This window comes from Rutilus rutilus (genome assembly GCF_951802725.1).
Source record: "Rutilus rutilus genome assembly, chromosome: 20".
Lineage (NCBI taxonomy): Eukaryota > Metazoa > Chordata > Actinopteri > Cypriniformes > Leuciscidae > Rutilus > Rutilus rutilus.
Genome location: NC_140225.1, coordinates 9,908,504 through 9,934,218, shown reverse-complemented (window position 1 = coordinate 9,934,218; position 25,715 = coordinate 9,908,504). Strand labels below are relative to the sequence as shown.

At 38.5% G+C, this 25,715-nt stretch overlaps 2 protein-coding genes across 8 annotated transcripts in view; one reads left to right on the top strand and one right to left on the bottom strand.

The window, feature by feature from the left end:
• The window catches only part of cep170aa (centrosomal protein 170Aa), a 46,134-nt gene extending 40,093 nt beyond the window's left edge, over positions 1-6,041 (bottom strand). For all 7 annotated transcript variants that reach the window (XM_084391779.1, XM_084391780.1, XM_084391781.1 and 4 more), the window contains exon 1: positions 5,831-6,041. The gene's annotated coding sequence lies outside the window, so the exon portion shown is untranslated. The remainder of the gene's footprint in view (positions 1-5,830) is intronic.
• Positions 6,042-6,303: 262 nt separating this feature from the next.
• Positions 6,304-25,715, top strand: part of sdccag8 (SHH signaling and ciliogenesis regulator sdccag8) — a 42,363-nt gene continuing 22,951 nt past the window's right edge. The window contains exons 1-14 of the mRNA XM_084392177.1: positions 6,304-6,503; positions 6,835-6,981; positions 7,142-7,230; positions 7,606-7,722; positions 7,883-8,008; positions 8,227-8,316; positions 8,412-8,476; positions 8,844-9,035; positions 10,081-10,219; positions 10,351-10,503; positions 11,933-12,067; positions 12,740-12,856; positions 13,081-13,223; positions 24,378-24,523. Of these exons, the coding sequence (XP_084248303.1) occupies positions 6,440-6,503; positions 6,835-6,981; positions 7,142-7,230; positions 7,606-7,722; positions 7,883-8,008; positions 8,227-8,316; positions 8,412-8,476; positions 8,844-9,035; positions 10,081-10,219; positions 10,351-10,503; positions 11,933-12,067; positions 12,740-12,856; positions 13,081-13,223; positions 24,378-24,523 (1,723 nt within the window). The 5' untranslated portion in view covers positions 6,304-6,439. The remainder of the gene's footprint in view (positions 6,504-6,834; positions 6,982-7,141; positions 7,231-7,605; positions 7,723-7,882; positions 8,009-8,226; positions 8,317-8,411; positions 8,477-8,843; positions 9,036-10,080; positions 10,220-10,350; positions 10,504-11,932; positions 12,068-12,739; positions 12,857-13,080; positions 13,224-24,377; positions 24,524-25,715) is intronic.

Here is a 25,715-nt window from a genome sequence, read left to right as displayed (position 1 = left end):
ACCTCATATCATGACCCATGAGTACTAGCCTGACCCATCTCTACTGCAGCCCAGTCAGGCAAACAGACATTCTTAAAGGAACAGTGCATCCCAATAAAAATTCTGCCATTTTTTGACAAACAAGCCAATACATGACATATATGAAGCAATTAATGTCAAGCATGCAAAACACACACAAAATGCACACATTTAGATTCAACAGTGCAGTTTTGACCCAGTGCGACTTATTTTCCACAATACGGTATATGGAAAAGAGCATGTGAGTATTTTGCATCTTTTGTGTTCCACAAAAGAAAGTAAGTCATGTTTGGAAACTACATGAGGGTGAGTTAATGATGGCAGAATTTTCATTGTGGGATGAACTATCCTTTTCAAACTTACTGTGTGAGATTAACACTTCATGACAGACAGGGTTTAAGGACAGCTGATGCAATGTGACATGAATGTCGCTCATTCAGAAATGTAACGTTTCGCTTGTGTCTGTGAATGCAAAGTGAAGGATGCAAGTCCTTGAGCTGATGTTGCAAAGAAAATAAACTGTGAATTATAACAACACTCAGTGAGTGAAAAAGTCAATGTTCTCACTGCTGCCATTAGTATCTCTTCAATGAGGCATCACAAACTGTTCATTTTATTGTCTCGGTTCATTGCTTTCATCTAACACGCCACACTCAGAAATTAAATCTTCATCATTCAGTTTCTCTAACAAAGCATTTGCATTGCATTGTCAAAAAAATGGATTCTTCTTTCCAGAAACAGATGCTACTACAATAAGCCTGAGGGCATCTGAGCCTTCTGTCTCAAACCTAGGAAGGCATCGACTACATTTCTGACTAGTCACCAGACAGTATACGTTAATCTATTTTAAGTGCACCTCTATATGCTAATGCTGGGAGAGAAAACGATCCACAGACAATCTCAATGCTTAAGAAGAATACAGCAAGTGGGCCTGACAGAATGACTTTCATTCAGTTAATTCAAGGTGATGTTTGCACTGGAAGGGAATAGGCTAGATTTAGTGTCTTGTGTGTGAACAATGTATGTGCCATTCACCTTATTCCACAGACCATATCCTTCTGATATTAATAAATGAGACACAATGCATTGTGCCTTTTAAAAAAGCCTTTCCAATAATTGTCTAAAGGTGCAGTCACATAGCGAAATTTCAGTCCCAAATTCAGATCCATTGTTCATTATCAATAGTGTAGTAATATATGAAGCACAGCTCAAACAGAAGTCACTTTCAAACCAAGCAGCTTTCGGTTGGTCAGCATGACGAATTCATGTGACCAACTTGAACATGAGTCAGTGAAATCTGCATAGGGAAATCTTTCGCCCTCACACTAAAAAACTAAACTAATAAGCACATAGCCTGCATGTTCAAAAATCTAGTTAAAAAATAGTCAACTTCAGATGTCAGATGTTGGACTATCATCGAAGGTTTCAAATTTTAACAAATTGTAGCCTTCCAGTGAAATAAATAATTAACAATAAAAAACAGAACAGAGTCTTTATCAACAAACAGTAACCAAATGTAAAACAACACTGTACAGTCTTCACTGTTTAAGACTAGATTAATACTAAATCTACTAAAGAACAGTGAGTCATTTTCTCTTGGTTTTTTGTTGTTCGATTTATTTTGTTGTTTGGCAGCAAATATATTACCAGTAAGCTGCTGTCACTTTAAGACCTAATGCACAGATCCAATACTGATAACACATGCCATTTATTTCCCAACTGTTTATGTTCACTTAAGACATAACCATATGTGTTGAAGCAAATACTCACAAAGTTGGACATTTTGACACATTTCTGAGTGTATTTGACCATTTAGCATGAACCCGAAGCACAAATTATACTTTGCTTGTCCGTGTTCCACGCTTGGGGAACAGTACCTTTTTGCAGCTTAATGCAATTTTAATAACTCTTGTTATTATCGAGCACGTCCTGCAGTTTAGCAACAGTAGACTGCGGTTTACAATCAATCACTGATTTAGCCAATTTGGACGTTAAGTTTCGGCTTTTAGGCTTTTAGGGAGGAACAAAAGCGCACCGCTGTGAAGGAAAGAAATGCACCAAAATCACACAGCCCTATTTTTTGCTGTAGGGTTGCTGTCATTGCCATGTCTCCGCAATGATGTTAAGATTGATTGTCCTTTTCAGACTAGTACAACTGCCAGTCCGGTGAATGTAGTGATTTTAGCTGCGCATAGAAAATTGTCTCGCGAGTTTTGCGTCATCTGATCGGCTCTTCTGATCTGCCTTTATAGAGACCACTGATCAAACAAAACAATTATTGGCCAATAGCGATCGCGATCAGATCACCCTTGAATCCTCTAACTAAACTACTACATAGAAATTATACAAACAGTCTCCTAAAAAATAAACATGAAATATAAGTAAAATTCATTAAAAATTCATTTTCATAGATACGGCCACATCTCTGTGCAGAAAATGAGGCGAATGCAGTAAAACATGCTGAGAGAGCAAATTTAGGGATGCTGTAGAAGTACCATATGGCCATGAGAAGCAGACATCTCATTTACATCATCAGCATGTGGCAGGAGGACGAAAGATCCATCATTAATCCAAATCTAATACACTTGTGACTAGACCTTATCAGAAAAAACAAAATGTGTCCGTTGGGTGGTAATAAACACATAATGACATACTTGACACAACAGACCTACTTATGCAAATCAACAACCAGTAAATGTTTCTGACTAAGGGGAATTTCTGCTGCATGTTCAGACACCAAATCAGAATTACAATGAGCTATATTCATTTTGTGAATTAACCTACACTACCATTTTGTTTGGGGTCGGTAAGATTTATTTTAATGTTTTTGAAAGACATATATTGCGCTCACCAAGGCTGCATTTATTTGATCAAAAATACAGTAAAACACATTGTGAAATAGTATTACAATTTAAAAATAACTGTTTCCTATTTTAAAATAGCCTATATTTATCCCTGTGATGACAAAGCTGAATTTTCAGCAGCTATTACTCCAGTCTTCAGTGTCACATGATCCTTCAAAAACACTTCAAAACGCTGTTCGTAGTCAGAAATGTTGACTAAACACAGAGGTTTTCCAGATTTTCCATCACATTGTTCTCTCCATATTTACGATTCTTTGCAGCCTTTAGCCACTGCCTATACAATATACTGGATCCTTCACTGGAAGCCGAAAGTAACTCACTCCAGTTAAACCTTTAGGCTACTCTTTGAATTCTTGTACCCAGGAACAATACAAGTCAACACCATTATAACTAAAAGTTTGCTAAGAAGTATTTCCTACTAAAGCAAGGCGGTATTTGACTCTAGTCAACCGTATGCACAGCAGACTGGTGCCCAGTGCATGGGTGTTGAAGTTGTCCTATTTGGCAAAAGGGAAGACAACATCCTTGTTTCTTTGTTTTCTCTGGTCAGGTAGCAATGATAAAAAAATAAAAAAAAGAAGCAAGTTTTATTGAAAGCCCATTTTGCCACTGTATACTGTATACTGAACAGTGTTCTGTTCAGTATCATAAATAAACCTTTACTCTGAATCTGACTCCCATTATACACCTTTAGGCATCTGCTGCACTTCAATTACCAGTTACAATCAGAAGACCAGATAGAAGCTGGGGACAAATAATGGAGCAAAAATACAGGTCAGAACTCAAGAGCAGGATTAAGCTAGCCAGTGGGCATGCAGAATCCAGACTGGCCTGAAGATGATGCAATAGTCTGATCATCACATAGACAGCCATTTATATGGATTTGCAATATGACAGCATGACCCCCCAACAAAAAGCTAAAGATATTAAATTTTTAAAAATGCATACGCAAGGATATTTTGTAGGGTTTATTAAGGAGGGAAATTATCACTTATATACTAATTCTCTGATAATTCTGTTTTAGTAACTAATGCTGCAGGCATGTGATTCTCTCCGTCTTCTTTGTGAATCAACATTCAATTGGTACTTCCGTATAACAACAGGAAGTTCACTGGATTGGTCAGTCAACATGATCCAACTGAGGATATGATGCTGACTTATAAATAATTAATGATTTGGGGCCCGGGGTTCACAAAAGAAAGATTTTCTTGTGAAAGCCCCAGACTCAGTGATATGTTTTGGCCTGGGTCTAGGATAGTTGTTGCATTTTCTCTCTTAGTGGATTTAAGCTCTGAGTCAGACAAATCCTGATGTCTTATGAGCCATAAAACATCCCCGAAAATTCGGTCAAGTATCTGCTTTTCTTTGTTTTCAGTGTTTTCTTTGTTTTATCTAAAGAGAAGAAATAATTAAAAGGTAGCCTAGTCAAAAAAGCAAAATAAAAACATTGTCTACTACTGTGGCTGTGACAGTACAGCAACGATTTTGCATTTTAGAACCCCAAAAAAAGATGGACTGAAAACATCTGGACCATGACATGTATTAACAGCTGGTTCATAACCTAGATTGCAATACTGGGGGGATTAGTACAGATTAGTCAATCAAAATACACCAGAGGAAATGTGCAAAGCTATAACAGTTAGGCCTACACCCCAAAACAAAAAGACGACAAGGGTGAAAGCAAACACCATAACCATAAATGAATTTTGTGTAATTTTTGGTGTCACTGTTTGACACAAAAAAAAAAAAAAAATGAAAATGAAGTATGAGTAACTTAATAATTCACTAAAATCGATTGCAAAAACTTACAGCAGGTAAGAAAAAAAAAAATATATATATTATTTTTTTTGTTCCTTTTTTGTTAGATAGTACAAAATTAAGCAGGGTCAAACTAAAGGCATACAACTTTGGTCCTGCAGAAAGAAAACAACTATTCATTTAACCTGCTCTCCAGTGGAGTTCAAATAACAACTGAAATGTATGGACACTGAATATATCAATATTATACACACACACACAAAATGCTGTCTAAGTTGGCAGCTCAACTCACTAGGTTTTGAGAGACAGTCACTTTTAGGCTTCAAGTCCCAATAACGTACTTATAACAAACTCTAGAGAAGTAACAAATACCTCAGAATCCCTTGTTCAACAATTTATCTACACCATTTAGTAACAAACCCTATCACACAGGACAGTTCACTGTCAAGAAGACTGGCTATTTTGACACTATACAGTTTTCCTCTAAAACTAGATGTAGCAAAAATGTAATAACAAGGTATAAACATTTTGAATCGTTGAAAAGTGTCATTAATACTGCACTCAAAATATATGTAGGCCAGATGTAGCAGAACAAACCAAGAGCCTTTGTCAAAACAAAGGATTCTGCGCAGTGCCCTTCACAGTGTGCAGCAGTGCCCGGCAAATCATCCACATCTCCTACACACCCGAATTACAGTACTAAAATATTGTTGTTTTTGATGGTTCGCTGCGATGGAGAGCAAATATTAAGATACTAAGCAAGATGCCATGCGTTTGGGCAAACTGGTGACCAGTGCTCTTCGTGCACCATAGTCAAACTCACTATTTCATTTATACACACATTAATACCTCCGTGTATTAGAACACATTAATACCATTACTACCTCCGTGTATTAGAATATCAATGAAGTACACACAGCGTGTGGTAAAAACACGCATAAAGACAGGCGGTGCTCGTGCTAGTGTATTCATTCAATATGATAGAACTGGCTAGCAGTGTCCTGCTATTACATTTTCGGTATCCTCCGGACCACACGATAAGATCAGATCCCAGGAAAAGCGTGCATTCTGTACACCTCAGGCGTATGGCAAAATACGAAAAAATGGATAATACGCTAGCTTTATTATAGATGCCTTATTGTTGTGTGCACTAAATATACGAATGGCTCTTTATAAGAACGCTCACTCACCCTTGCTCTTCTTTTCGCTGTCAGTTTTATCCCAGGCTTCAATGCAGCAGCTAAACGGTTTTTTTGTAGCCCAGCCCAGTATGTATCCCCACGTCTCCTATTTGCCTCAGTTGCTCAGCAGCAATAACGTTATTCCTAACAAATAGCGGCGACATACGGCAGCCTGGAATCAGGCAAGTAGGAGGACAACGTTTGCAGTTCCAACACAGTCCGGTGGGCGTGTCCTAGTACAATGACTGATGTATAAAATCTTTTATAGATTATTTATTTTTTGGTTTATTCAGAAGAACGTTGGACGTAAATATATATATTGTTTACAATAATAAGTATTTTTTGTATACAGTACAATAACATCGTGAGTACCGGAAATGCCCGTCTTGTAGTTTTTTACTCCACTCTGACCTAGCCAATTTGATGTTTCAAAAAACTACAAGTCCACGTTGTCTTTGCGTGGTTTACGGAAGGGCATCTCTGCCATGCAACCGTTGACGTCTTTTTGGACGTCGTTCATTGATACACTACTACACTTTCAGTAACACTGAGCATGAGAAATTGTGTGGAATATTCATAAACAAACATTTTTGGCTTTATTACACGTTTCAGGCAACAATGAAACAGTCCCTGGACTCAGACGAGGAGGAGGAATTAGGAACATTACAGAAGACATTGAGAGGTGATGTTTTTATAGATAGAACATATGAGGCTGCGTTTCAGCCTAGTGTTGCTCTCCACAACGCTGTAATATTGAAAATGATACTACAGAAAGCAAATTATGCGATGTAAACAGTTTATTCACACTTTAAGTGACCCCCCTGACAGGACATTATCCATTGTAAACACTGGCACCACTATTTTTGTATCTAACACAATTAGATACACAAATACTCAAACTTGTTACTACATATTTGACATTTAGCATATACAGGTTATTTAAGTCATGTTATCTTCTATATTCTTATTTTAAGCTATAAAATCAATGTGTATGTGTGATTTCAATGTTTAAGAGCGAGCCAACCGCAGTATCCAGCACCTCTCCAGCATGTTGGCCAGCCACAGCTCTGACTCTGAGTCTTCAGAACCAAAGCAGCAACAGGAGATGCTCAGTCCTCTGCTGAAAACCTCCTGTATGCCGGTTCAACAGAGTGAAGCAGGTACAGATCATGCTGGAAGAATGTTACTTTTTGATAAATCGAAGGACTTCATGGCATCCTGCTGATTTTAATTGTGTATTAAAATCCAGTTTATGCAGAGATCTTCTGGATGAGAAGCCTTATTTTTGTGCAACTGCTTTGTTTTTTTGTTTTTTTTCAGTCAATCAGCTGCGTTCCTTGCTTCAAAAGCAGTCCAAAGATGCAAATGTTCAATCACCTTCTCCTTCTAAGAGGAAATTGACAGGAAAGGTACTCTGGTTATTGTTTATTGCTTACTCCAGACTTTGAGTTGATGAAAAGTTAATAAAAAAATAACATAAAAATAAAATAAAACAATAAAAATAAAAATTGTATTTGCTTACCTGCATGTAAAGTGACCATTAACTGACACAAACATGAATTATTGAAAATTATTGAAATTTTAACTTAAAACCTCATTGGCTACTTTAAATATCTTAGGTCAAAAGAGTTCGTTTAAATGTTATCATTGCACGCTCTGTTTTTAGTGAACATCATATATTATATTATATTATATTATATTGCTCTTATTTATAACTTGCACAATGTTAATATTCATGTGTACTTAAAAAGCTAATATGTGACCAATTTAATTGTGCTGCATAGCAAAGAGTCATAGATGAGGGCAGTAGCAGTCTGCCTGGTGTTCATGACTTGGTTCCCATCATCCACAATCAATCTGAGTACATTCAGCACCTGGAGGCTGAGGTCAAGTTCTGCAAGGTCAGTCATGTTAATTAACATGAGATATTATCTGTGAACTTAAGTCTTATGATCTGAGGCTTGATAATGGGGGTTTCCCCAGTAGTCTTCAACTGGTCATGTGATTGCAGTTCTTTTGCAATTCGACTTTTACTTTGCTTATTGTGTTTCCTTTCTAAAGGACGAACTCCTTGGACTGAAACAGAGAGTGAGAGTGGTAATCGTGGAGAACGAGAAACTTCATGAGGAGCTTAAAGCAAAGGCGGTTGAAGACACTCTTAAAGAATACACATTTGCAAACAGCACGGTACTCTTTTCACTTGAGGCTTTTTGTTATGGTGCTGATAGGAATGGCAAATTTGACACTATAATGACACAATTTATGAAAGTAGCTTGCAGTCTGCATACACATACAGTATAGACTTTTTGTATTGTTTTTAAATGTGTGCATAAAATTTTATCTCAACGCCTCATATTCTGTGATTTTTATTTTGTTGCCTCTGTCCTCTATTTGATCATTTTCAGTTAAACATGGAGCTCACACCAGAAAAGACTTCAAAGCAAAGACTTGGCTCCATTAATCAAGCTGAGGACCACAAGTGGAAGAAAGAAATGGTATTTGTGGTTAAACATTCATGTAGCTGAAAATGTGACATGAATAAATGGACTGAATATGCACCAAAAGAGTGATTTCCATCTCTTTCTCTAAGGAACAGCTGAAGTGTCTCTATCAAGCACAAACGGAGACCCTGGAGGCTCAAGTGGTCTCCCTGAAGTAAGTGGGCTTCAATCAGTGGCCAAGCCTGAAATATTTTCTCTCTCTGAATCAGACCACGCTAAAATACACTCTTACAATCTTATTGAATTAAACATTTTATTAATTTGCATTGGTAAAAAGTCACATAAAATATAATTTTAGTATGCATTCTGGAGTGAGAGCACATTCCTGATTATAAATGCCTATTGCTGAAAAAGTAGATTGCCTTAGTGTATGTCAATGTGATTTATAGTGCTTCCTTTGCTCTTAACAACAGTCATTGTACTTATTGCGCATCTGCAATATTTGCACTGATGCTGTCCACCAATAGAAACAATCAGTCATTATATATGCATAATGCAACAATCTGCATGTGTTTGTGAAGGAAAGACTTGGCAAGCATTCAGAAGGAATATGAGGAAACGAAAGAACGACTGAGGCACAAAGAAGCGATGGCTGTGGCGGTGGGCAGTGGTCAGCGTGTGGGTGGTCTGTGTCTGAAGTGTGCCCAGCATGAAGCGGTCCTAGCAGAGACGCACTCCAATGTCCATGTACAGAGCATTGAAAGACTCACTAAGTAAGTGTGTTTTTAGTGTTTTAAATGTAAGTATGTGTCTAAGACCTGAAATAATGATGCCATTCTATTAGATATAGATTTCAAATAGAATAGTTATGCTTTTTTTTTGTGCTCTTTTTCCTCCCTAATATAACCTTTCATAAGTTTGGGGTCGGTGAGACATGTTAACATTTTTTTTTAAAGATATCTCTCATGCTCACAAAAGCTGCATTTATTTGATTGAAAATATAGTAATAACAGTAATATAGTGAAAATATGATTGCAATAATTAAAATAATTGTTTTATATTTTAATGTTTTAAAATGTAAATTATTCCTGATGACAAAGCTGAGTTTTCAGCACTCCAGTCGTCAAGTGTCACATGATCCTAGAAATCATTCTAATTTGCTGATTTGGTGCTCGAGAATCATTTATTATTATTATTATTATTATGAGTGTTATGTGTATTAACACAGTTGTGCTGCTAAATATTTTTGTAGAAACTGTGATATATTTTTTCCAGGATTTTTTGATGAATAGAAAGTTAAAGCATTTATTTGAGATAGAAATTTTGGAACATTATAAATGGCTTTACCTTTGATCAATTTAACGGGTCCTTGGAATCCTTGCTGAAAAAAAGTATTAATTTCTTTTAAAAAAAACATACTGACCCCAAATGATTTGAACGAAATTATAAGTATTTATAATTTAAATATTTTTTAAGTCACAGATTAATTGATTATTGAAAATTCTGTTAATTGCAGTCTGATATTTAAAAAAAAACGGATTTACATTTTGATTTTCAAACACGCTGAATAACTTGAGAAATATTGATGTAGCAACGGCCTTGCCCTTGGAGTCAAACATCTGGGTTAATTAACACTGGTGGGCTCCTCTGACCACTTTTATTGATCTGTGTTGATTTAGTCAATTATTTTTCCTCACAGCAAGGTTGAAAGAAGTCTTGACTGGTCATGAAGCTAATCTGCTGCTTTCCTGATTATGTGTCAGATCAATGTCTGTTTTCTGTAACCTGATGAGATGCCCGTGTTTGTGTCTCTGTTAGAGAGCGGGATGAGCTGATGACCGTGCTCTGCTCTCTAAGGGCCAGTCAGACAGAGGCCCAGCAGAGAGAGTGGGCAGCCTATCAGCAGGTTAAACAGGCAGTGGAGATGGCAGAAGAGGCAAACCTGGAAAAGACAAGAGTATGTGCCAAAATGATTTGAATATGAGTTTTTACTGCTTTGCATGGTCATAAACACTTATGGAGTACTGTAGACTAGAGATAGATATACTCATTGACCTTGACCTTCGGTCTGTCCCTGTGTACCTGCAGGCTCTGGTGCAGTGTGAGCATTTCCACAATGAGCTGACTAGACAGCGGGAGAGGCTGGAGAGAGAGCTGGCTTCTGAACAGGAGAAGATCTCCCAGGCCAGGGAGGCAGCGCGTTCAGAGAGCAAGAAAGAGAAAGAAGAGCTCGCCCAGACTGTTAGTTACCCTAATATATTAAGAAATGTTTTCTTACTTTACATGTATGCTGATATATTCAACTGACTAGTATGACTGTCTTTGTTCAAAAAGACTGGATGGTTTGACAATGCTAGTTTATGCTGCCCCCTAGTGTCATTTTAATTGTGGCACACAACTACAATTTTGACGGATGACTTCAGTTCAGATTCAGATTTTTTTTTAAATAGGAGGGATGATGTCAGAACCTGGAAGACTTATTCAGCACTGGTTTCCACAAGATTTTCCTAATGGGTTTTATAATGGGGTTATAATTAGTATAATAATAAGGTCTGTAGTAAACATAACTTGACGATACTTGAATGTTTTGTTCTGCAAGATAAACTGCACACACTTACACCTCAAACATTCTTATCTAGTTATTATAAACATATGATTTTTTAAATCAACATAGCAGCTTCAAAATTCGTGTTTTCGATATGGTTGTGTGTAATTTATGTTGCAGAGAAAAACATCCAAGTATCGTCAAGTTATGTTTACCACAAATCTTATTTTACTTTTACACAGGAAAATCTCGAGGCACATTAGTCTTCCTGGTTTTGATGTCATCTCTGCACCACTGTATTCTGCACTATTGCTTATGAGAACTGAATTAAAGCTTCAGGTTTAAACCAAACTAAAGAGAAAACATTAATTGTTCAAAATATGGTTTATTTCTTGTTGTAGTGAGACTACTAATAAGACCACTGTTTTGCATTCTTATATTTATTTTTTTATTAATTTGAAAGACAATTCCAAAGTGACTTACAAATAAGGAGTACAATCCTATATTCTTTTTTTTCTAATTCAATACATTATTACATTACAAATTATAGTAATTACATAACAATTTGAATGAAAAGTTTAATTGTAAATTTGATTTCAGAATGTTGTTGTATTTGGTTTGTGCCCTAATGACCGCAGCACCTCAGTGGCATCTCCAGAAGTAAAACCAGATGATAATTTCCTCTTGAATGATTTGAGATGATCCAGAGCATCTTGAGCTTCAATTATGTGGCCATCTGCACAAAAAGTCACATGATCAATGTCACTAATTAACTTATTTGATTAGTGATCTAGAAAAAAAAATATATATATTCATGCTAGTGCCTTATTATTGTTTCTTTGTTTGACAAATTTTATATTCTTAATACTTTCTGTTATTTTTAGGTTTAAATATATATATATATATATAAAAAAAAAAAAATTGTGTGGTCTCTGCCCTTTGGGCTGCACTATACAAACTCAATTTAAGTGTATAAATAGTCCTTTACAGTGGTCCCAAAATCTTTAGACATTCAAGCCACTCTTGTATTTTATATAAAACCATTATATTATAATATAACTAATGTCACTAATCAGTTAATATCACTAATATAGCAAATATAATTTTATTGTTCCCAACTGTAAGGTGACCAGTCTGTCTCAGAGAGTGGCTGAATTGGAGGGTCTGCTGGAGAGGGGAGAGAGAGACCGGAACTCACTCAATGGCCAGCTGGAGGAAGCTTATAAGAAGCTCACCGCACAGGAAATGGACAGCAGCAAGGTACATCCCACTGTAAAACTTGACATGATTTGTTGGTGATAATGTTGTTTAGGGAGTCCAAAGGCCCGGATATATTTGCGCACAGTTGAGTGTGCAAGCCTTTCAAAATTTACGCCTTTGGACATGAGCGTGGAAAGACCCGTCCAGCACGCGTGAACACTATCTAGTTGATTTAGTTTTCAAGCGCTCAATTTGCACATTCGCTGTTGAGTAATTAACCAGTTTTATTAAAGTCAGAGTGACTTATTGTTTGCAATTTAATTTACATAATGTTATGTATGTTTGAGCACCAAGAAAACGCTTTAGTACAGGACTTTTTGTTCTTTAGAATAAGATCAGGAATGTGCATTAAGAAAGCAAATGGTGTCAATTTTGCTTTTCGGTTCAACATTTATTTTAATGGCAAATTTTATCTTATAGGTTAATTGGTTGAGTCATCTTTGTATGGAAAATGTCTAGGCACTAGATGGCAGTAGAACTTTATTATTAGCTAATGAAGTTGATGCAGGAAAAGCTCTAGTATAAGTTTATGGAGCTGACAGAAAGATGCAGCAAACATCTCCTCAATGAATCAGTATAGAATGTGTAAATTAACTGTTTTCTCCTGAACAGTGGACAGGAGTATTGAAACTTACCTTGGATTTTGCATTAAGCCACATGTATGCTTGTCAGGTATGTGCGGAGCTGCGTTTTCTGTTGAGCCAAGCTCAGCTGAAGAAAGAGGAGGCAGAGAGAGAGGTGAGGGACATCAGCTCTAAACTGGGCCGCCAACTAGAACTGGTTGAGCAGGTAAGAGAAACTTTTATCGGTCATACGGGAGAGAGTCTGCCATGTTTTTGTTTTGTTTTTTTTGCCATTCATTTTGCAATTCACAGTGTTACTGGTACAAAATTGTATTTACTTCATATGTACAAAAAATGACAAAAAAAAGTTTTCATGAACAGTAAGGAATTGTTTTAATGCCAAATTGAATAATGGCTTGGTCTCGCTTTCTCTCCTCTCACGGGCTTCAGGAAGTACAGAAGTTGGGTGTGGAGCTGAGCGGTTACCGGCAGCGTTTGGAGGAGGCCCAAAGGGCAGAGGGCCGAGCCCGGGCGGAGGCAGCCGGCCTGGCTGAGGGGCTTAGCCGCGCCCAGCGCCAACTGCACCTCACCAGGTAACCCCCTTAATCCTATTACATGCCACAACACTGCGCCTGTCCACTGGCCCCAATGCAGTGCCAGCACGCCGGCAGGAGGGCACCCGCACTTTATTAAATCGCCACTAGCCACCGGCTGCCACCGCCACAGTCCACCACGCACCAGGAGAACGGGGCCGGAGAGAGGGGCACATACTGTCTCTCTCCATAACATCACTCAGTTTAGTAGGGAGTAAAGCTGAAATCAGTCAGAACTTCTGACAGGGTTTCTCCTAAGAACTTTATTATTAATCTGACGTTATTTGTGTTGTTCAGTATGGAGTAGTGCATATGCGGCCTCTCATGCATTTATAAATGTTCCACATATGTGCACATTTCACTCGTATTCGTATCCATGATAATGAGCTGGCGTTAAACATAAATGTATTTTGGTTGTTAAATTAAATTCACACCATTTAATTAAATCAAAAGCAGACCCTCTACATGGAGCTATCACCATTTTTTTTATTTTATCAGAAGATATTACAGCAAAGATGTTTTCTTATGAATCAACGCCACCTTTTGTGTTGAATGCTTGTTTTCATTTGATCATACTTTGGACTTCTAATCTTTGATTTTATGTGCGTCTCGCAAATTTCTCCTCAAACTTTGATGAAAATCGTACCAGAGCAGGTAATAAGCGAATAAACAGTGTTTTTCAGTAACATTTGTTCAACTAATCCCGGTTTATTAGAAAGCAAATAGATTATAGCTCCAGATTAGGAAGAATAGATCACATTTAACAGCTCCCACCCGTATTATTATATATGACAGAGAAAGTTTTTGCCACCGAAAGACACTTACATTGCCGTTAGATGCAATTTAACAGTTTACAGTTTGTTACTAAAAATTGGTTACTGTCAGCAAAGCCCAAAGGAACGGTCTGTATCTTTAATTTGTTTTTTAATTGCTATGTATATTTAGTGGCCCCAAAAAAGAATTTGGACACTTAAGTCACTTTAAAAAAACGTGTGTATGTTATTGCATGAGATCCCAAATTTCAAAGAACGTGTCATCTGCAAACAAATCATGCTTTTCTCAGAACTAACTTTTTAGTTATTTTTTGCAGTTACTTTTAACCAACTATTGTCGATAAGATGATTTTAGTGGATGTATAAAGTCAGTTCCCCTCAAGTTTACACAGGTGTCCAGTCAGAGTAACTATTGTTGTCGAGTTAATGACATTAACTATGAACATGATCATAGTGACAATTTTACAATTACATATGATACAAATACTCCATTTTAAACAGTGTATCGAAAGACTTCTTTTTGTGAAATGTTTTGCTTGAAAAGTGTGTTTGTGTTTCTAGATTGCCAGTTGGTTTAATATATTTTGTAATATAATGTACATTCATTCAATTTGTCACTTAAGTGTCCAAATACTTTGTGGTGCCGCCATATTTAGTAATTTTATTTATTTATTTTTAAAGCCTGAGATTTATAGTATTCAACTTCAGTTAGAGCATGACGTAAATAAAAATTTCAATTTATATTCAACTTATACTTTGAGCCTTTATTTGTTTTGTATTATCATACTTGATTTTCTCTCTGTTGATTGTGTACTGGCATGATGTGTCACATACTAACTGCTCAGTGACCGCACCACTGCAATCACTGGTACAAGACTAGAGGATGGACAACAGTACAGGGCAGAGACTACTTGACTGGCATATGTCAATTACACTATATATATATATATATATATATATATATATATATATATATATATATTTATGGTGTATATCATTGTCTGTTTGGGCTTTGTGACATTTCTCTGCCCATTGAATGATGGGCCCATGATGAATCCATCCATTTCTATGTTTTTGTGGATGTGTCCTACCCCAGCTTCAAGCGTAGGTAGTGCTGAAGCCTCAGTGGGTTTGAATGGCACTAGGGTCTCCATTCCTCTTGAGGAAGTGGAGATTTTACAGCATCTGCCACAGAGCTGCACAGCTGCAGAGGAGGGACAGCATCTGTTCACAAGGGAATTCAATACTTAAGTATTAAGACTCGGTCATGTATTGTTTATAAATTACCATAAAGATTCATGCTGTTGCAGAAATATTAGAGAATAATTTGAGTCATTTGTTTACATTTGGAAAAGTACCACTGTGCATGAAAACGATCCAGATGGTTTTTATGGAGTATAGATTATTTGCAACAGCAGGTCTAGATAAACTCTTGCATTTGATGTTATTACACAGCAGATGAATGTAGTCCTGCATTGTTAGTTCAGTACACCTTTTTAATGTATATTTATGTTGACACTGCATTAGTTTAATCTGCGCTATGCAATTTTTGTGTCTTGATCTATGAATTAATTCAGAAAACAGAAAAAGGCAATTTATCCAAACAATAACTTCAGTACACCTCCTCTGTGATGATGTTTTCAGTTTCTGAATTCAATTTCTTTTTGATATGTTGGACATAAATTAAAAAATGTCAAGCTAAATCCGCCCTGTGGTCACAGTGATCCAAAAAGTCTGAAATTCTTTGACATTTTGAAATTCTTCTGCATAATTTTGTATTATTATTTCTATTAAGGAATCATAGCAAGAGTCATAGCAAAACAATTTTCACTAATTTACAATATTAATAGTATGTTGGAGAATTGTTCTTTAAATCAGTCAAAAAAATTAAATAGACTTCCTTGGGTGTAACCAACAAGTAGAAAGCCATTTGCTTTTGCTTTGCTTTTTGTGTGAAGAAATTTTTTCTTAGTTTTGTTAATGAATAATGATTGTAAACAGCTTTGGGTTTACAGTAGTATGAAAGCTCTAAATAAATGCCTCATTCATTCATTCATTCATTCAACACAAGTACTTCAGAAGCACTGTGAACTAGATTTTTTTATTATCATTTTATTGACTGCATCGTGGACAGAGATGAACAGATGAGTATTAAGATGCCTATCTAGTTATATATTTTGATTATAAGTAGAGATGTCATTGTCTTTTGACAACTTTTTGTTGTTAAATCATTGAAGAAAACTTTGTGTGAATATATTACAGCAGATCACTTTCAAGGGGTCCAGTCCATAATTCAGTTTTTTGATCAGAGCATTATTGAAATGTAAGATTTTGCAGTGATTAAAAGAGGCTGAATTAACATAAAAAAAAGCTTGGCCAGGATGCTGGCCTTTAAATGCTCTCTGCTTCTTCTAGATGAGACAACAAAATGGCCTGCTGAAGATCAGAGTGGTTAAGCTGCTGACAGGCCCTGCTTTTGGCAGCAGAGAGTCTTTTAGCCACTGTATGCATGGTGTGGATGTGCACTGCCAGGGCAGGTTCTTTGGGCCAGGCGAAGTGCACAGATGCAGCAGACATCTGTGCATTCTTTCTCTCTTCCTTGAGGCTAATCCCTCTTTTTCCCATCTCTCTTTTGTCTTTACTCTCCTACACCACCTTTGCACGTACATAAATGCACATGTACCGACCTGCGGGGGTCCCTGTGACTGAGCAGCCCAGGGGGCGGTCATGTGGGGACCCTCTCTGTGTCACTTCCCCTTTGGTGGGTGCTCATACAATCAGGACCTCTGAAGCCAGACTTTGACTTTTCCCGTTCTCGTCTCACAGCTTGGATGATCACAGCTCCCACCAAAAGGATGGGCAAAGCAGTTGTCTTTTGGTTTTTTCAGTTTTTTCTCTCGTTCTGGCCCCCAGGCCCCCCGTGCACATGCTGGGGAGGGCCGGCGGCTCCAGTATTGGATCATCAGCCAGCTGTGCGCTGGGCAGCAGAGGATCTATCATAATCCTGCCGCTCTGTTCTCTGCCTTCTGACGGCTTTGAGCCCAGGCTTTATTCGGTTTGTTTGTTTGCTTTTGTGCGCTCGTGCCTTTTTGTCATCCCTCCCCCACTCCTTCTTTCTCGTGCACCCACCCTCCCACCTCCCAACATTCGGCAGACCCCATAGGGTGTGAAAATAAAGAGAGAAAAATGTGCGACGGTATAAAAAAAAGTTGCCTTGTTTTGCCATGCCGCTTTACCAGCCGCAACAGATTTTCCCCTTTGCTTTTCTGTGTTTGCTGGAGTTCACTGTGGTTTGGAACAGGACACAGGGGCTCACTTTGTTCCAAATTCCCTCTCTTCTTCAGCAACTCAATTTTGCAAGCAAGCGGTGACGCTGGCAGCAGGGCTTGAAGTTTTGATCCAACAAGAACCATGTTGCGGTTTGTAAAGGAGAACCTTCAGGCATAAGTATGGATCTGAAAGTAGGAAATATTCACAACTTCTCTGTCGAGAGCTTAGCAGAGAACCTGGCCCTCTGCGCACAGTAAACCCTCATACTCAAAGCTACATCCACCATATTGGCTAGTGATTGGTTAATCGCCGCTGTTGTGAGAGAATTATAAGAAAAAAGCCTGCTAGAAGTTTTTGGGGATATGAAATGATCAGCCTTGTCTCTCTTTGGCTTATCTTTGTATGTGAAGTGGAATTATTTGAGCAAAAGGCTTGATGGTGCTTGATTGTCCACGTCAATAAGGCCTCATGGTGAGCTATGAGGGAATCTGGCTTATATTGACATCTGTGCTTTTGCTGAACTTGTTAAACATGTTAGCACAGAGGAAGACTGGACATATCCAGACTTTTGTTTTGTTTCTTTTTACTTTTATTTTGTAAGTTGTTCAATGACATGATGCTTTTCTTGTCCTATTAATTTGTTAAAAGTGAAAAAAAGATTTTTTTTGAAGGGCATAATGTTAAAAATGTAAGGGTTATACAATTGTCCTGAAATCATAATGAAGAAAAAAGACATTCCTGACAAGAAAAATAAAGTGTCTTAAAATATCAGATAATTTAACCTTTTTATAGGGCAAGGTTAATTCAGGTTGTAAAGTGTCATGTGTGAATCCCCAAAAATGTAATGTTGTTTTGAATTAATAATTAATTATGTTTGTAAGACAATACCTTAAAACATTAAAAACTTAAAATATATTTATATTTAAGTAATTTTGAAAATGATTAATATCTGTACACTCACATGTTTTGAAGATGTAAGGACATTTTGAGTTTTAACTTGATGGTTACACCACATTTTTATTGAATTTAAACTTTTCTTGAAAATGGCAGAAACTTTTTTTTTTTTATACCACATGAAACCAACATTAATTAAAAAAAGGAGTATATTTCTAAGAAATTGGCATGTGTTGTAACCTAGATTTGTATTTTTTTTTGGTCATGGACACAACAGTCTTGTATGTCATTGACCCAGAACTCTGGTTGTTGGGGTGTGTCATTGACTCGTCCTCTCACTAAGTTCTTGTGCAAACTAGGCAACAAGAACCGTGAGACCAACTGCAGTGTTGGCATTAAAAAAGTTGTTCATCCCACCCCCAGAATTCCATTAAACTTTGCACGCCTCTCTGCTTTCCCTCGGCCGTGTGTAAGCGCGTGGAGGATGACAATCCCCTGAAAGGTGGAGAATCGGAAAATGAATAAAAGAGGGAGCAGATGCAGCCCCATGCCAGAGGGAGGCTGCCGCGGTGAGCAAAGTCTGCCGTGCCACCAAACTGCTGCAAACCAAGTCGGCGGGAAGCGCATGTACCATCCGACAGCAAATAAAAGAGCGTAGCCCGCCGCCCCTTGTCAGAAGTAGTAGCAAACGAAATGGGGGCCGCCGCCAGCCAAGAGAAGCCGTGTTAGCGCTTTGGGGTGAGTGCGGGCACGGGCACTGGCAGGTAGCGGGGCGGTGTGCACGGTGCTGGGCGGCAGCCATCTTGTTGGGGGAGCAGATGGCGATGGGGCATGGAGGGGAGGGGCTGCTTAGCAGAACTAATCAGACAGTAACGGATGGGGCAGCTGGGACCGCTGCCGGCCATGCGGGAGAGTGCCGGCGAGCCGCCCAGTGAGTGTCATGATGTTGACAGTGGTGTGCCCGTTGGCCTGGGATGAGACCTTGCCACGTCTTCACGCCTCGCCGGCAGGGCTGCTGGCCTCCGGCTCCTCCTCCACTTCACACGGCAGAGGGCAAGAAGAGGGCTTTTGTCTTTTGTTATTCTCAGCATCTTAGAGACGACATTGCAGTGTTAGACTTAGTTAACTTGGGTCATGCGGTATAGCCATGTAGCAAGCTTAATTGGTCCAGAAGTTGGTCCGTCAGATATCAAGTGATACTTTTAAGTGTCTTCACGTTTTTGATTGAAATTTGACTCTATAGTATGTTTGTCTCATACTTAAAACCTCATCTTCTTTGGAATTTTCCACATTAATTTAACATATTTTATGAACAAAATTAATTAATCTCTCAGTGAAAATCATATCATAATTTATTGCACAAGCCAGTAAGTAAAAAATTTAAGATTCACTCCAGAACAGAGGAATAAAGTACGACAGAAATTATTGAGAAAGAGCATGTAGAATATGGATACCAAACTCAGTGAGTTTGTGTCATATTTGCATCGATCAGCAGTGATTTCTCCCCTCCCCTTCTTCTTGTCCATGCATTATGTTTCTCCACTGGCCTATAAGACCAGATGCAATGCCAGAGGCTATGCCCCTCAACCAAGCAAGCCCTCAACTCATTGCCAGCAGTTTGCTCCATTATTTAACAGTGTAACCAAGTTCAAGGCAATTACATATGTGTCATTTATTTACAGGCCCCTAAGAGGACAATGTAGTGTACACACAAGAGAACACACACTCTCGTTTTGAATACTGCAGCTATAGCTAGTAGTGTTTGCCAACAGAATGCATATGTTTGAAACATTGTGCAATTTGCACAGAGGGGAAAACATGGCACATACTGTCCATTAAAAGATGAGCATTGACAGTTACAATGACTGTGATTTGTAAAGTTGCTAAATTAAAGAATTCTTCATAATTAGTAAAAATGTTTCACTGAATTGTTTTAAGCAGCTATGGCAAGTCACTACTTCTGTTACTGTTGTCTTGGTGTGTGCTATTTGCGGTGATGAAAATTCAATGTGGTTCCAGAATTGAATGATCAATTATCATTACTATAGTAATACCCAATATAGCATAATTTATGCTAACATATGCATTCATTCCTTATAAAAAATATTGATCTTGATTTTCTTGTTTTTTGATCAAATAAATGCAGCTGTGGTGAACATAAAAGACCCAAACTTTTGAATGGTAGTGTATTTTATACATTCTTCATCTTATCCTTCTGTGAAAAATCATCATTTGCAAATCAAACTATTTGTCAGAGTAAATATTTTTTACCGGTTAAGTTATAGTCAGAAAGTTTCAGCCCTTAATCATATTCATGATTAGAAATTAATTCATTGTAAATGTTCAACTTGAAACCCAGTCCTACTAAAACTATATGTCCGTGTGTCTTGAGAGCTTCTCCAGTGCCGTGGCCCAGCTCTGTGTCATGATGGTACAGGACAGAATGTTGCCAGTCCCCAGGCAAAGTGGGAGCAAATCTGTCGGGTGCAACTGTTCTCACTTGGGCCAACTCTGCCCAGAGAAAGTGCCCTACTTACTGTTTCTGGAAGCTGGGTTGTTCTCCTTCTTTTCAAAGTCTCCATGACTTTTTTTTTTTTGTTACCACAAGTGCAATTTCAATAATAGACTTCCATCTATTATTATTCCAATAGCTTCCATATTCGCAGTAGCTGGGGCAAGAGTGCTGATTTTTGATTAATGGTGCCACATGTTTCTAGTGTTGCTTAGCTCATTGGCTGAGCTGTATCTGAATTTCTTCTCACTTTTGGAGAAGGTTTAATCGTCTTTCCTCAGTTTACCCACAATGCATAATTTTTTGTGTAATCCATTTGTAAGGTCCAAATTCATTTTCAGTAAATTTATATTAACATGCTTAAAGATACTGTATAAAGGCACATATCATACTGGCTTTCTCTCTCCCCATCTACTCTCCAGATGGCATAAGGAGTCCATCACAAAGCGGGCGTCATCCCACAAAAACAGGAGTGGAAGACCCGGCAGCCCAACACCCTGTAGGGTTAAAAGCGCTGTTTGTTATGCTTTTTGCCGGCCATGCGCTTTTTGTGGGCACGTTGGGCTTTTGGAGAGCGTGTTTGGTGTGTGATGGAGGGATGATGAAGGCAGCATGATTTAGTTGGGCCTCCTGTGTGAGGTGACACGGGTGGGGGGTCTGGCACAAGCCCCTCCAGGTCAGCCCGAGCTGTGGAAATGCGTCATTTGCTCAGAGCGCGAGCCTCAACAGCGCTGTCACAGGCTGTTTCACCCAGGGATAGCGCTCTGTCTTGTTCTCTTCCTCCTCATCATCTTTATGCTTTAATTTCTGTCCAGTTTGTGTATTTTGTCCCAGAATTCACATCACAGAAGCCTCTTAAATATTTTTAAACTTATGTTTAGTTCATACTAGGGGTATTTCCCTCAAAATTAAAACTTCTTATCAAAGTCATCAATCATTATTGTTATTCACTGAAAATCTTTCTTGACAGCTTTGGTCACCATTCACTTTTTCTGCTAAACTTTTCCTTTTGAGTTACAAATGAGAGAGAGTGATATGAGAAAAACAAATATGTTTGGAATTACATTTCTGGATCCTTTATTTTTAATTTTTAGATGAACTATCCTTTTAAGCAAAGATGTTTTTGTTTAAGCTATTCAAAAATCCAATATTTTTTCTATATTCCTGTCGAAATTAAAATCCTGTTCAGTATCATAAACACACATCTAAAATCTCATTTCTTGACCTACTCTGAAAACATGGATATTTATTCAGCATATGTAAACACATCTCAGCTTCCTCTGTGTGTGTTTTTAAATCACAACAGATTCTCTACAGATACATAAGAATTTTTTTTTTTTATAGTGATTAGTTGGTTTGTTGATAGGGGTGTCTTATAGAAAGGGAGGGGGTTGTTTGTAAATTGGTGGCGTCTGCAATTCGTTTTGCCTCTGACCTTGAGGGGGTTTTGCGCTTCTTGAAGAAGAAAGCAGAAGCTGGCGGTAAACAAAGTTCACTTCTGACAGATGGATTGAATGACAGAGAGGTTGCGAGTGCCAGAATAGCCCTGGCATCCGAGGAAATGTTCAATGCGGTCCAACAGGAGAGGAGGTGTGAACAGGTGCGGGGCTGCTGAAGGAAAGGGGACCAGATGGAGGGAGCCAGAGCCAGTTTAGTTAAAGGAAAAAGGGTGGGAGGGAGCGGGGGGGTAAATGAAGGGTGGGGGGTGGGGGCGATACGGTGCGAGCGATGGAGAGGCTGACGTGCACGCTAATAGAAGCGGTTTGGATGTCGTGTAAATATAGAGTCTGCAAGTACCACAGACGAGACACGGGCAGCTCAGGTTGGGCCGTTTCATTCGCTCCTGGAGGGATGGGGGCGAGCGTGTCAGTGGGAGACAGGAAATAGGAGTGCGATTGACACTGAACGAATGCAGCTGAATAAATGCTATAAAACATCTGAGTGTTTTTGTGAGTGTGAACATGTTGCAATACTTCCTGTATTAGCGTGTCAACCAAGTTTTCTTCAATATCTTAATAGCAAAATATTTCTATACTTTTTTTGCATACGTTTTTGAACATAATTTAATATCCTTTTAAATTGAATTGAAATTAAATTGCCTATTAGAGCTGAGTGTCATCTTGAGGACTGTCTAACTGCAATCACAAAACCGGGCTGAATGTTAAAACGCCAGATTAGCGCCTTCTGTCCATTTCCGTTCTTACCCCGCAGTGCAACCTGTACTTTTTTTTTACTTTTGAAAGTTTTCCTCTCACATATATTAACATACAAACAGTGGCAAGTGTCCTTGTGTACTGTTGAGTGCTCATGAAGCCAAACGGCTGACTCCAATTTGCGCACATTTTAGGAACGGTAGCATTTGGTCATTTTTGGCGTGGGATCACGGAGCACCACAGGGTGCTGCAAACTCTGCGCTCGAGCGGTCTGTGGTAGTCCAAATCAAATGGGCAACAGCTTGAATAGTACCCACTTAGGCAGCCCTCGGCCCTCGCGCTCCACCAGCACCCAGCTACGGAAACTACTTTCCGTGGCTCGACGCTGCTCCCTACCAGGCAGACCGACTAACCCGGCTATGGCTCCTAACCGGAGAACATTAGGCCTTGCTCACATCATTACCAGCAGTGAGCAAACACTCACTGACCTGCCATTGTAGGGTGGCTAGAGAGAGTGCGAGGTGAGTCAGAGATTTCTGACCTGGCTTCGAAACTCTTCATGCCCGTGCAAACACATTTGAGACGGATGACATTTCAGATTTTAATTGGCACAAGTGAAACAATCAAGGTATTCGTTCAAAATGCATCCAGAAGTTTTTCCTACCCAAACATACATCTTATATAAACAATACTTTTTTGGTGGCCTATATTTTGATGATGATTAAACTGACCTGTGATTATAATAAGAAATGTTACTTGAGTACCAAATCAGCATATTAAAAATAATTCCCCCCCCCAAATAAATGCAGCATTGGTTTCACAAACCTTAAAGTGATTGAAGGAATCAGCTAAAAAGAGGAATTTATTTGTGAATCAAAATACACTACTCGCATGTATTTTAATTAATGTATGTTTGTTATTTTGTGGTACTCAGTATTTTTTTTATCTCATCACATTCAGTTCAGTCAGCGAACACAGTTCTGGAAATACAATTTCATTGGCGCCACTGAAACACGGCTCAGGAAACACTGGATCCTGGAATATTTCTAAGATTAATACATTTAGCAATGTTTGATGCTTGGCTTGGTACACTCACAATTTCTTATTAAATCTACATGTTACATGTTATTTTATATTTTAAATTAGGCATTTAATTGATAGTACTAGAGTACATATAAATCAGTCTATGAAAATGTCAAATTATATTATTTGTGTACTTAGCAATCAATGCATGATAACTCCTCTGTTCCTCTGCTAGCCACATGCTACTTTAAATATTGCCTTTAGATACATAAAGTTTCAAACTCGTTGGTGTCCACAGTATCTAGCTCGAAGGCCTCTCGCTTAGCCAACTTTTTCCCTAAAGTGCTCACGGTAACTTTCTGGCGGTCTCTCTCATGCTAATTGGTCGACAAACACCCGACCCCCCCACTCCATCCACACCCCCGCACCCCAGTGAGTGGCTGGGCCCCCTGGAAAGCCACAGTAACAAATGGCTGGCTGTGAGGCCTTTGTGAGCCCCTGCTGAGCACTGGTGTGGATGGTGTTTTAGGCCGCTGTTCAAGCACAGCGGGGGCCGAGCGCTCTCCCCCTGCTCGCTCTCTCTCACACAGCTCTCGCAGGCGGAGCGCCTTCACACTCCAGACGACAGCAGGCCTGCAGAGACGGTCACTTCTCCAGCTACATTCCAAACCCAGTGTGCGAGAAAAGTTTTCAGGCTTCACTGTTAATTAACACACTTTGACTTGAGTTTTGTGGGTGTTTTTTCTTTTCTTCTCGTCTTACTTTCTTTGGCCTGCATTATGTCTGCTCTTTTTTAATGTAGACTATTTATTTTATTCATGCTGATCACTTACGTGATGCTCTTCAACCTGGCAGTTGTGTAAAGAACGTGTGCTTTTGTTTCCACCTTAGAGGTGCTTTAACGTAGATCTGTTGATCAATGTTACATCTAATCTCAGATATCATTGTGTAGTTTGTTGCACGTTTCTCTCACTTTTGTCTTTCTGTCTGAGAGTCAGAGTCAACAGAGCTCTCTTTGCATATCTGTAGGAAGGATTATTGCTAGAGTGTTCCAGTAATTGTGTAGCCCAGGTGAATGAAATCAACAGTGCAATAAATGAAGTGATACGTCGGGTGTGAATATGGTAAAGTGACAAGATGTAGTGTGACGAGAGATGTGTTGATGTATAATGCATTGTCTATACATTATATTCAAAATAAACCTGTTGCCACACCTGCCAATACCGGGTGAATTGAGTAAATGGATCAGCCTTAAATGTTTCTTACCGACCGTGCTGTATTTTGATTTTTGTATTTTTTTTATTCACTTAAAATCACTTTTATTTTTTATTCACTTAAAAAATTCACTAAGACTATTTTTTTCCTTGCATATTTGTGGCAAAATACCATTGTGTCACTCGTAGCGTCATGTATTCCCCAGTCTATACTGTATGTGAAATGCTGCTACTAATAAAAACATTCATGTACACATTTTGGTGACTTAATATAATATTCCTCAAATGTTATGGCAAATTAAGCTCTGGAGAACAAAAAAGGGTTCATCTACAGTAATTATGAAGAGACAGAAGCTCCATGTTTGGAAAGATCAGAGAAGGGGGACTCTGTGTGTACATTAACACTTAACTCTTCCATCATTATTAGACAGATAAAGTACCAGCAAGGCTCAGATTATCTTTCTATGCATTTTGTTGTCATTCCTAATACTGGCCGAAGGCCAGCCCAGTAGGCTATTTTTTTTATTTTAACCTATACTCTTATTTGGTGTTTAAGTGGACCCCAGTATGATAGTTCTGGTCCAGGATTTTGATTTGCCAGAGTAGTATCAGCCTCGACACAAAAGACATAGTTAAAGGGATATAGTTTAATA